The following is a 13,367-nucleotide window of genomic DNA, read 5'->3' as shown; positions in this document are numbered from 1 at the left end:
TAATATTTCACAAAATAGAATTATTGAACATTAAACAATGAGCCAAGAAATTTGGGTGCTTTCCTGTTTGTTCACAGACTTTGAATGAAAATTTCAAGATTGACTGATTCGGGTAGGAAGCAATCAAACATTTCCCCCCAAATTTGGGGATGTATATGTGCAACATGTTTCCATATTTATAAATGACATAAAAAGGGGAAAAAAAAACAAATATTTATACATAAAGAAACCTCTTTGAGCATTTTTGGGCAGGAAATTTTCACTTTTTGAGACCACATGCTGGTAAATATTTTTAGGCTGACCACAATAATCTAATACTTCTCAACTTGATTGCTTTGACTGATCAATGTGTGTTGCTGAGTGATGCCTAGACCTCAAAATCAAGAATCAATAAAGATAAGACCTACCTGAAGAGGATTCTTTGTCCTTCCTAGTCCCCCACCACAATTTCTTTTTTCTTTTTTTGTTTTTTGGTTTGTTTAAAGAAACGAACAGTTATATCACAGACACGTTAAACGTAATAGACTTTTATTGTAATAGGCAAAAAACCCTCCTAATGAAAATACAATACGTCCCCACTGAGCTTTTACGAAAAGAGCAATGTACTTCTGATGTGGGAGACAGTGAGCTTCTTTTTATAAAATTTTGGGTTTCGTTCGGTTTATTAATATTTTTCACATGAGGTAAATGCAATTAACCATATAATATGTTGTTTGTTCCCTAGGGGACAACCGAGCAATTTGGGTTCCAAAATCTCTTTTTAAAGATCTTGGGTTCAAATTTTAATATAAATGCAAACACCTACATCGTACAATTCAAATTCAAATCTACTAAGTGAAGAGTACTGGCACGTCAGCCTTTATCAGTGATGCAAGATCTCATTGGCCACATACAATTTCTCAACTTTTATTACTAATTACAAATAAAAAAAATTCTTGAAACGTCAATCAATCACGTGACAAGTATAAAACTTATTCTATCAATAATGAAAACATTTTCCCTCTTAAAGAATCTATGTCAATTATTGAATTAGCAAACTACAAAATTTCTTTAATTCATAAAATGCTCTTAAAATTTTTTTGTCCTTGTTCAATTCAACCACATAAATGTTCTCCCATTTAGTTTCTTGAATTCCCTGTCCCACAAATAGTAGTTAGTGTGAATACTTGATCCAAAACCATACTTAATTACCCATGTAAAGTGTTGTGTGTGACATGGGCTATATGTTAGGTAGTACAAAAAAAATATTTTTTTTGGACTAAAAGACAAGGGATAGGTGCCCCCCTCACATGGAACCCAATTAACCTTTTTCATTTCTCTTGTTTTATGCTTTGGTTTAGATATCAATGAAAATCCAAGGTTAAGCTTGTTTTTATTAAAATAGGGTTCTGGTGGCTTCATCTTCGATCATCAACATGAGTTAGGACATGTTTTTATGATCATAGGTTGTTTTACAAAGATAATTATAAATTACCCACTGACACAATCCTTACATAGAAAGAAGAAAACAACCTCACAATAAGTAGCTTTGTCGTATGATCCGACAAGTATTGATGCTTCCTTCCCAACACTTCCAAGAATTTGAATATTCTCATGAAATCAACCTTACAAACACTGAGAAAAACAAGAAAAAGTAAAGCCAATATACCATGTATTTGGATTAGGGAAAAAGTTGAGGAACATGGGATTTGAAATAATGAGTTTAATTTGGCTTAAATTGGATGCACATGGCTGAGATTATCATATTGCCCATAATTTTCCCACTATTAAACAAAGGCCCCAGTTTTGCTCTTTCCTGCTCTCATTACAAAATTCTTTCTATTTTGGAGTCTTTTTCCTCGGAACATGCTTTCTTGAAATAACCTAACATTTTACCTTTACACATGTTGCCTTTCCAGTGACTCTTGTTGGATGTAAAATGTTCAGGACTTGGGATGCTGGTATTTTCTCCATTTTTTCAGTAGTGTTTTTATCAACCCTTTGCTCATCATATCATTTATCACAAAACTTTTTTAGTTATAAAAAATGTGGATGGTATCCACCTCAATTATCATTTAGGATTTACACACCTCTAAAAACACAGGTTGCTTACAACGTTATTTTAATGTATCTATTAATAAAATCCTCACATTGATAGAAAATTAAAGTTCAAACCCCACAGCCAGCAGCTGACTGCAAGTAGCCCGTTTTTACTGATTGAGCCAGTCGACGTCGATTTCATTACAAAAAGTTGCTTTCATATATTGTTATAACAAGAGTGAATTACATTGATACTCTTTGAGGTTAAGACTAATTATACAAACACCTCCTATTCTTTGTACAACTATAAGTATAAATTCTTGAAGTTGTAATTAGAATTACAAGTGTACACTCTTTATTCAGTGATGAAATTCTACATAAATATCTTTTTAAGATACATTACACTAACATTCTTCAAAAATATAATTATAATTTTATAAAAAAATAAAAAATATTTATATAATTAAATCTAACATTACGGAACGTTGATATAACAACTTGATGTTGCTGCTAAGCTCTTGGCGATTTCAATAACACCATTATGATGATAACCAAAATGGCCGTGATGGTTGCAAGTATGGAAACCTCATACAAGAATGATTAGAGCAGTGAGCCCAATGATTGCAAGCAATCCGATTGAAATCATGATTGAATCACATACATAGAATTGAGCAATCATGAGTTATACATAGTCTTCTTTAGACGTGCAAAAAGTTGTATATCACAACAGATGATTTTAGTCCTGATTTTGGGACACTACTTCTCATCAAACTGCATATGATACTCAATTCTTTCCAGTACGGCTTATGATTAGTTCCAAAACTAAGTTTGTTTAAGATTCACATGCCAAGAAAGATCATTTGCAGGGCATCACACGATTGCTTTTTCATTAATTATATCTGATTCAGATCGCAGTTAGCAAATTATCTCACGTCTTTGGAAAAATTTAAAACTTGAGAAAAAGAGCACTATTAGGCTTGTTGGGGGATCTCCAACTAAGACCCTCCAATGCCTAAGTCAATGCAGTATTCGAGATAGAATAAGCGATCTAAATGCGGTCTCAAGCGATCTAATGTGGGTTATCAGTGTAATAAATGTCTTATTATAAATGTAGGGTACTTATAATATCTGGGTGAGTCTACTTGCCTGCTTGGAAGGTCCACTTGCATTATACCACATGTCGTCATCCTAGCTCAGGTGATGTTATTTAGATCGACGGTCTCCATCGGCGGGTCTTCTAGATCGGGTCGTTGATCCGGGTCTTTTTATGGCAATTCTCTTAATCCCCATCAAACATCCAATCAAATTACTCTAAAAGACTGGGAACAACAACAACTTATTCTATTTTGGGAAATTTTTTTGTTGAAATTAGGTTAGACTAAACCAAATCAACCATGAAGAAAGTATGATACATTTATTATATATATATAATTGATTCAGTAGTCCTTCATTATTGTGAAATGTCTTAGTTAATTTTTCAAAATTGATTTTGTTGAAAAACTTACCTAAATACGAGTATATTAGAACATCTTTATCATAATATATAGTTACTAATTCAAATAAGTAAATGCTGAAAATTGTTACCATAGTATCAAAAATTAGGGAATTATAATTTTTAGTCTCGTAATTATAAGGTAGTGGTAGTCTTAGTTAAGTTGAAATTGAATTTGGCAATTAAACCCTATATATTTTTTTAAAAAAAAATGGTATGTTAAGAACAAAATTCGCTGGAAGTTGCAATTTGGCCAGAATATGGGGTTCACGTGAGAGACATATGTCAAATTCCAACATATTTGCAATTTTCTATGGAATTTGTCCTTCATGTGTCAAATTTTTTCATATCGTAGGAGTTTCATTGTCAAATTAAATCCCAAAAAAATAAAATTGCCACAACTCTATATAGTCATAGGACCAAACGTGCAATTTTCTCATAAAAAATTACTCAGAGACCAGAATCTTCACATAATTGTCAGAAGATCTTCCTAAAAAATAAAAATCAACAATGCAACCCTGAATATTTGAAAACGAAGCTGATCACTACCTCATGCATTAGGGAATCATGCTGCATTTTATTAAAAGTTTAGGAGGTGGTTTGGCTATTTTCTTTTACGTAACTTTGTACGTAGGATGTTCAATCCAATAGGTTATACATAAATAACAATCTGGATCTAATATATACATATCATGTGTATAAATATTGCTCCTCTTTTATTATATAACTTAGAAAAGGTTTTATATAAGTTAATCAGAATAGAAAATACATCAAGAATTAAAATATAAAAAAGAAATCGGCATAAACAAGCAATTCTTGAGAGTCCCATATACATATTGCATTTCATAATTCGGGCACGTTGAAACTTGCAAAACTTTTCATTCATTCATCTAATAATTGGAGGGAATAATATTTGATTTCTGGATACAAACACTAATTACCATAATGTCATTGGATTCAGAGATGCATATGCCTAATAATGATGCATGTGATGATCAATCCAATTAGTTTAGACCCTGTCTCTAGATGACCTTTTGGAGGTCCATGTTCCACTACTCCTTTTATATATTCATCAATCCCTTCTATTTCTTTATTCATAATTAAAGCTAAAAGAGAAAGGAATAAAAAAATAAAAACTAAGGCAAAGAGAAAGAACTCCTTATTTAAACAGCTCCGAATGCAACTGCCAGAATTCATAACAACAAACAACTGAAATTGATCAGTCTCTCTCTCTGCCTCTTTCTGGTCTTTCTTTCTTACTCTGTTCATTGTCAGGAAATCTCACTTTAACAGTATCTTTGTCAGGGCTATCTAATCTACCTGTCTATATACCCCATAAATGGATAGCATGAACAAGTCATCAGGCGCCAGCGCTGCTTCGCCTTCCAAGAGCAAACGAAAAGGGAGTCAGCAGCAACAGCAAAACCAGCAAGAATCATCAACAAACAGGTTTCTTGGTGTGAGACGGCGGCCGTGGGGCAGATACGCGGCTGAGATAAGAGACCCGTCGACCAAAGAAAGGCACTGGTTGGGCACTTTCGACACTGCGGAGGAGGCGGCATTGGCCTACGACAGGGCGGCACGCTCCATGCGTGGCTCCAGGGCGCGCACCAACTTCGTCTACTCCGACATGCCTCCTGGTTCATCCGTCACTTCCATCATCTCACCTGACGAAACCCGCCACGATTTCTCGATGCTCTTCGCTGACTCTCAGCATTCCGATCACAGTACAGCAGAGCAGCAGCTGTTTTTCTTCGGGCAGAGCGAGCTCAACACCAGCCCGTATCCGGGCTTCCAGCTGACTGGGGACGCCTGGAAGAACAGCAACACAAATGCTAACATCAGTATGTACGAGCAGCAGGTGAGTACTAGTGAATACGAATATCGCCCAACACCCAGTGACGGCGTTTCCGCCTCCCATGATCTGCCGCCGTTGCCACCGGACATCACAAGCAGCTGCTACTCCGGGGAGCCACCGGTGCTATCCGAATTGGGACACGGAGTTCTGAATGACATGAGGTACCTTGAACTGTCGGAGCCGCGGCTGAGCATGGATGCAGGTCATGGATACGACGTGGGCGAGGCTTACATGGGGTACGACGACTCCATGAACAGCGGCAGGAACAGTTTCTCCGGCTTCGGATGGTTCTGATCATGATTTAGATTTTCGATTTCCCAGATGAAAAAAAGGGTTTATTTTCCAGACATTGATTAGTTTAAGTTAAGGAGATGCGTATGTCGGGGAATTTGTGTTGGTTTGTTGGATTTAGGATCCATCCTCCATGTGTGTCTTTCTGAATATCTTCTTGTTTTCTTTTCTTAATTTGTTCCATGTAATGCCATCAACTTATAGTAATCAACTACTTTTTCTAAGTATAGATATAAATGAATTTTGTGGTCGTTGCAGATAATAACATGATGTTCTGTGGCTTTTTGTATTAAATGATGAGGACAAGGTTATATAATTAGTATACAAATACGAGAGAATAATTAAAGATAAGTGCACCTTATTTTGGAGCTTTGTGATTAATTAGAAGAAACTTTATCTTCTGTCAGGTATTTTAAGGTAATCCAGGGACTGAACTTATGATATTAACTCTATTTACAGTTTGGAGGGAATATTATTTTCTTAAGTTTTTTTAAAAAATCAATTTTCTTTAAAATTTTATTTTTTTTCTTTTTTTTAAAAAAATACTTTTAATTAAATTAATTAAGCAAACTTAATTATTATTATTATTATTTTTTTTTTTTTTGCTAAATTGCCAGTGACGGTGACACCCTGCAAAGGAGGGCACAGCTCCAGGTACGCTCTCCTCACCTTTGGACGACTCCTTCGTCCTCGACCTTTCTATTTCTGGTTTGGAGGACAACGACCATTGCCAGAGCGCCGGGGTATTAAAAGAAAGAGTTCTAACCAACCTAAACAAATTAACATCAGATCGGCTAAATGTTGAATTATTTGAGAAATCTGTGAAATTCAATCCAAAAATATCTTAGTATACGGGAAATTGCATTTTTGTCTCATATATTAGGATTTTTTTTTTAATTTAGTCCTATTTATTATGATTTTCTCATATTGCATCGCATAAATTGAATTTTTTTTCAATTTTGGTCCTCAAGTGCATTTTTCATTTTCCTCGAAAAGACGATCGTGGGCACCAATAGATCATCTCGTAATTTCTTACGAATAAAAACATGCCCGTCCAGAACTCTACCGTCAAACCACGCATTTGAAGCATTATACTTTTAACTTCTGCTGATTCAACGCTTCCACAATGCAACTAGGGCTGGCAAACGAGTCGAGCTGGCTCGATTCGATCTCAAAAAATTCGAGTTCAAGCTCAATTCTCTCTGTTCACTGGCTCGCGACGCGATGTTCACTGGCTCGCGAGCTTTTTCTATTTTTTTATATATTTAACTTCATATTTAATACTTTATCAATTTTATATTCAAAATTGGCCATATATTATAATTATTAATCAATATCATATATTTTATTTTGGATAATCATAGATTGTGATATTTTTATTTATACATTTAATCTTTATATAAAAATAAATTTAATCAACAACTTAATAAATTATAATATTTTTTATAACTAAAAATTATTATTTAATATGACACATATAAACTTTATGTTATATTTTAATATATAATTGTATTCTATTATACTTTTTTTAAATTGATAAGTAAATTCACTTATGATTTTTTTTATCTATTTTCGAGTTTTATACTTATATCAAGATACATACTATACATTGTGCAATCTATTTTATTACTTATAAATTTATGTCAAAATTTAGTGATTCCTATGAATTAATCTAAAAATAATGATAATAATAATAATAGTGATGGTTGAACAATTTTAATTATTTTAATTATATATATACTGAGATAAAAAAAAGTTTAATCAACAATTACAATATCTTAAAATTCTGACACCCGATTCATACCAAATTTAATTATATATAAGACTGTATCCATTAGATCATATCAGACGGTATGATTTAAAATCACATGGCCTGATTCAATAATACACCAATTTGAATAATTATTTTTATGTTTCGAGTTCCATATCTCGACATCCGTATATTCAATAAGTCTAAAACTTTACCAAATGTATTTTTCTGTAAGTTTGATCAGAATTTTGAAGGCCCGATTAATCCATGTTGTTCAACAATGTAAGATGATAATTACGTCAATGTAATACTAATATTTATAAATACATAAATTTATTGCAAATTATGAACATATATTAATCTCAACTATAAAATATTTTTATGTATTTCAATTGCATTATTCCAGATAATGAATACTTTTCTACAATGGCCAACAATTTGCTTAACAGTCACCAAATCTAACAATATATTGTAAATTTGGCCCTCATTAAGAGTACAAATATTGAAGTAGCACTTAGTTTTTATACTCTTTTCATCTCAACACACCTCATTCTTTTGTATGTTGATGCTAAAATTAAGTGGTAGTTGAATATTGAAAACACAAAAATTCATTATAAATCACGCGATTGGAGACTACAACAAGGATTGAATGCTTCTCTTTTAAAATATTAAGCTACCTTCTTGACATTTTTAATTAATTTTCTGCGATTTTATACCTATTTCATTAATTCTGCAGCTTGGATTTAGGCCATCTCCTCCCTACAATCACACAAATCATGATTGAATCACATACAAAGAATTACGCAATCATGAGTTGCAGTGACGTGAAAAAAGTAGTGTAATCTCAGGAAAGGATGCATGCCTCTGTGGGACATTACTTCTAATCAAACTATGCCCCTCCATCTTTCCAGTACGTCTTATCATTAGTCTTAGATTTCTTTTTTCTTAAATCCACATGCCAAGATTTGTTATGTATTCTTTTCCCCCAGACTGAGAGCCCAAAGATTTGATAGCACAAATCTACATAAGCAATATCTTAATTGTATCATTACTTTCTTAAATTATGTCTAATTACACCAATGTCCTCTCTTATTTATATGATTATAGGTACACTTCTTAAGGTAATGTACCTTAGAAGATGGGATTAAATACATTTTTTTTATCCGTAATCTAGGTCATAAAGAGGGAAAATAACACTTTTCATTTGTAGCTTAAGGCTTTTTCATTCTTAGTACCATTGGTAACGGAATTATTAATTTTGTTTCCATAGATCTAAATGTAGCATTTTTAGCTCCATAGACCTTCCGTTGGATATTTTAACCGAAGATGTCACCCGCATAGTACGTAGCAATGAGGTACTTTACTCTTTTGGTTCCAGTGATTATAGAATATTCACTGTTAGTCCCATAATTTTCAAAGGTGGCACATTTGATTCCATGCACTTAACAATCGCGTGGTCTTTTTTGTTAAATATCTAATTAACGAAAATGTATTATGGGTCTAAAAATGAGAATCTCATAACCAATTGAACCAAAAGTAGAAAGATCCTAAATTACAAAACAAGAATATTATTTTTCGTTCACCTCCACCAGCGAGAATAGTGAACTCTGACAAAAATAAAATTGAAATCGCAAATATTAAAATATATATGTAGATATAAAATGCTACTCAAAAAAATTAAAGGACAAAAATGCATAAAAAAAATAAGCCACTAGAAACAGTAGCCAATTTTTAAAAGTTCACGTGAGATACACATGCATTTTTCCAAAGAGAAAGATGGACCCCGACGACAAAAAAGATGAAATCTTGAAATTAAAAACATGGAGGAGTAAAATAATACCCCAAAAAACTGAATGACGAAAATGCCAAATGTCTTAAGTTAAAGGACCAATAATGCATTTAAGCCTTAGTGGATGTTTGTTATAATTTTGCCAACTAAATAGGAGATGTACTTGTAATTATAACTACAATCGCAAAGAACATACTTATAATTTTGCAAAGGACAACTAGTGTTTGTATAACTGATCTAATCTCAAGAGACATCAATATAATTTATCTTTTTTGTACGAGATAAATGAACGGGACGGATAATTAGGGCAACAATACATTTTCAACGTGACTATAAACTCTTTTTTTCTCAATTCATTACCAAAAGAATGAATTAATTCCTACATTATATATATAGATTACTATGTACGATTAAAAAATTATGGTAAACAAAATTAATATGATCGAATAATCAGTTTCGATTGCGGTTAATCAAAAAGAATTATAATTTTAGCTATGGTAAAACTATGTGATGTATTTTCTAATATGGCTAATATTTTAGTCCTATATACAAAAATAACAACTAATAACTGTTATTAAGTTGTGGTTAATTAATATTAAAGTATCATAGTCTTTTTTCCTTCTCACTATGATAGTTATAATTAGTCATGAGAAAAAATCGTAGTTTTCTTAATGACTGGTCAGAAGCACCGTGTGTTGGACTTGATTCAATCTATAAGATTCCTATATATTACAATAATAAAATAATTTTATGTCCAAAAATATTCTGACTTACTCTCATAATTAAAAATGATATATTATTTCTACAATGGCACAATCATATATATAGTTAAAAATAAAATAATATTTTTATTCCAGTTTTCTTAATTAAAATTTTATGTTATAAATTATATTTCTTGAACCTGCTTGCATTTTTTTTTAGTATAAGTAAATATCAAATTATATATACTAAATCTGGTTATATTATTTATGGCACAATCATATATATAGTTAAAAATAAAATAATATTTTTATTCCAGTTTTCTTAATTAAAATTTTATGTTATAAATTATATTTCTTGAACCTGCTTGCATTTTTTTTTAGTATAAGTAAATATCAAATTATATATACTAAATCTGGTGAAGACACAACAAATGAACACACATATGTGTATGTAGGATAATTGCAGCACGTTAAAACTTTGAGAAACTGTTCACATTCATATTCATAATTCATCTAACACAGTAGGAGGAATAATGTTTAATCTAAACAGATTGAGAAATTAATAGCTAATAATGATGCATTTAATGATTAACCCAATTAGTATAGGGCATGCTTAATTACCAGGCCCATGTTCCACTTCTTCTTTATATTAATGTATTCATCAATCTGTTTAAAAAACTGAGCAGAAACCCTTATTTAAACACACCAAATGCAACTTCCAGGACTCATCAACTAACAACCAAATTCTAATCCTTCTTTCTTAAACTGTTTATCGTCAGGAACCCTCACATTTGGTGGAACTGCCAGTATCTGTCTTTACGTCTTGTAATATCGATCTAAACGGATAGCATGAACAAGTCAGGAGCAAATGATCCTTCACCTTCCAAGAGCAAACGGAAGGGGAATCAGCAGCAAAACCAGCAAGAATCATCAACAAACAGGTTTCTTGGCGTGAGAAGACGGCCGTGGGGCAGGTACGCGGCTGAGATAAGAGACCCGTTGACGAAAGAAAGGCACTGGTTGGGCACTTTCGACACAGCGGAGGAGGCGGCATTGGCCTACGACAGGGCTGCACGCTCCATGCGTGGCTCCAGGACGCGCACCAACTTCGTGTACTCGGACATGCCTCCTGGTTCATCCGTCACTTCCATCATCTCTCCTGACGAAACCAACCACGACTTCTTGATGCTATTAGCTGATTCCCAGCATTCTGATCATAATCCAACAGACCATCAGCTGTTTCTCTTCGGGCAGAATGAGCTCAACACGAGCCAATTTCCAGGGTTTCAGCTGACGGGGGATGCCTGGAATCAGAACAACACAAATGCTAACATCATGAGTATGTACCAGGTGGATAATAGTGAATACCAGTATCAGACAACACCCCCTGACTCCGCCCATGAGCTGCCACCATTGCCACCGGACATCACAAGCAGCTGCTACTCTGGGGAGCTGCCGGTGCTGTCGGAAATTGGAAATGAAGTTCTGAATGACATGAGGCATCTTGAATTGTCGGAACAGCAACTGGGCATGGATGCAACAGCTCCGTATGATGTAGCCGAGGCTTATTTGGGGTTCGACGACTCGATGAACAATGCAGGAAACAGTTTCTCCGACTTTGGATGGTTCTGATTACTTCCTGATGAAGAAAAGGGTTCTTAACCCACTCGAGTCTAAATTAAGGGGTGACGCTATCTGTGTTTCATTTGTAAGATTTTAATTGTTCTCAAAGGGTTCTGTAATGTTAGAGGTGTGTTATGATGTTTGTAAGTGGTGATTGACGCATATGTCATGTTTATAATTTAAAACATATATTTTTACAGGATATATAACAATAATATACTAATGTGATTTTTATGTAAAGATTAATTGAATTATCCTAATACCTTTATGATATTAATATAAAAAATATATATTTTATGCCACGGGCATATTCCATCTCAATTTTGCAACAGATTTTTGGACAAATTTCGAATGCAACAAGTGTCTACTCAAAAATAAAAAAATAAAAAAAACCCAAATTTTCAACGAATCTATCCTTGCAAATACTGTCACAAAGTCAGTTCATCAACTCCCATCAAAAGACCCCAGTGCAATAATTTTGCGGTGTCACAATTTTGGAATAATATTTGCAATGAAAATACAACTTTTTTTATGGCAAGTCCAACATCTTCTTTGATAGTTCCTTGCCCATTAGTAATCCCGTCGCGAGAGATGGACAAATTTATAATTTCTGTCAGTACTGATGCAAATTCCCATGACTGTCGCAAATCTAATGGCTGTTTCGCAGCGCATAGCCTATCGAAAAATTCTATCCCAACCCCCATATTGTAATTAGTTTTTGGCGGAATACAAAAATATTAGTGGAAAATTAAAAATCCAAATGCCCGTAGCAAAATAGTCCTAAAGCCCATCGCAAATCAAAAGTTCTTTTGGGGGGAACCCCAAAAAAGTTTGAATTAATTTGCGATGGACATTGCAACAGGATTTGGGATGGGAATAAGATCTCCTAGCCTAGACTTATTTTTCAACTAACATCTCTATATTGTATAATCGAACTTGTATGAACTTTAAGACAACTAAGATGTAGAGGTTTAAGCATATTTAACGGCCAGTTTTAAAATCTACAAATGGCAATGGAGCGAATACATCTTTTTATTAATTTTCTTATCAAATAATATCACTGTACGATCTACAATGAATTATATAATACAAAAAATACATTCAACTAATATTTTATTTTTCTAATGTATAATATCAATTTAGATTTAAGTATCTTAACATAATTTTCAATCTACAATGAGTTATATAACCCAATGTATAAATTCATCTAAATTATTAATTTTCTCATCAAGTATTACCATTTTAAGATCTACAATGAATCATATAATACAAAAAATAAAACAACTAATATTTTATTTTTTAATAAATAATATCAGTTTAAATTTAAATACCTTAACATAATGATCTATCTAAAAGAACTGTATAAGACAAAATATACTATTCATCTAAATTATTAATTTTTTTATAAATTAATTTTTTATTTTTTTTATTTCTCACGTAGTGTTAGATATAAGCAAAATTGTTTAAGAATTTACATATAATACTATAATTTTTTTATTAATAATGTGTTATATACAAATAATAAATATATAAAATATAAGCAGAAGTGGGTCCGATACAAAACTCATACTCCGCCCCCGACTCGCCAAAATCAATTCCAAACATGCCCCAAATTATTGACCTAAATTATTTTATTATATTTTCAAATTAGCTAAGTCTAAAAAATTATCCATAACTTTTGATTTTTTCTTGTAGCTTCTGAAAGTGTGAAAAAGACTATCTATTTTAAATTAAGCAATATGCTATTATTATGTTCACAAGAGTTCAAAATTTTTATTATTCACATAAAATAATTACAATATATTCAACATACAAAAATATAAAAAAAAAAAAAATTCATCTAA

The 13,367-nt window shown here is 32.6% G+C and overlaps 1 protein-coding gene across 1 annotated transcript; it reads left to right on the top strand.

The window, feature by feature from the left end:
* LOC105168692 lies at positions 4,709-11,532 on the top strand. Its single transcript, XM_020696042.1, has 2 exons — positions 4,709-5,662; positions 10,749-11,532. The coding sequence occupies exons 1-2, from the start codon at positions 4,851-4,853 to the stop codon at positions 11,530-11,532; spliced, it is 1,596 nt and encodes a 531-aa protein (XP_020551701.1). The 5' UTR covers positions 4,709-4,850.

This window comes from Sesamum indicum, linkage group LG8, assembly GCF_000512975.1.
Source record: "Sesamum indicum cultivar Zhongzhi No. 13 linkage group LG8, S_indicum_v1.0, whole genome shotgun sequence".
In the NCBI taxonomy this organism is placed as follows: domain Eukaryota; kingdom Viridiplantae; phylum Streptophyta; class Magnoliopsida; order Lamiales; family Pedaliaceae; genus Sesamum; species Sesamum indicum.
Note: the sequence above shows the minus strand (reverse complement) of the source record. Positions and strands in the feature narration are given on the sequence as shown.

What these genes read in the sequence shown, in the direction of transcription:
- LOC105168692 (XM_020696042.1), top strand. Translation starts at nt 4,851, where the DNA reads ATGGATAGCATGAACAAGTCATCAGGCGCCAGCGCTGCTTCGCCTTCC. An exon ending in TCCGGCTTCGGATGGTTCTG is followed by an intron (nt 5,663 to 10,748) that starts ATCATGATTTAG and finishes CTAAACGGATAG; the next exon opens with CATGAACAAGTCAGGAGCAA.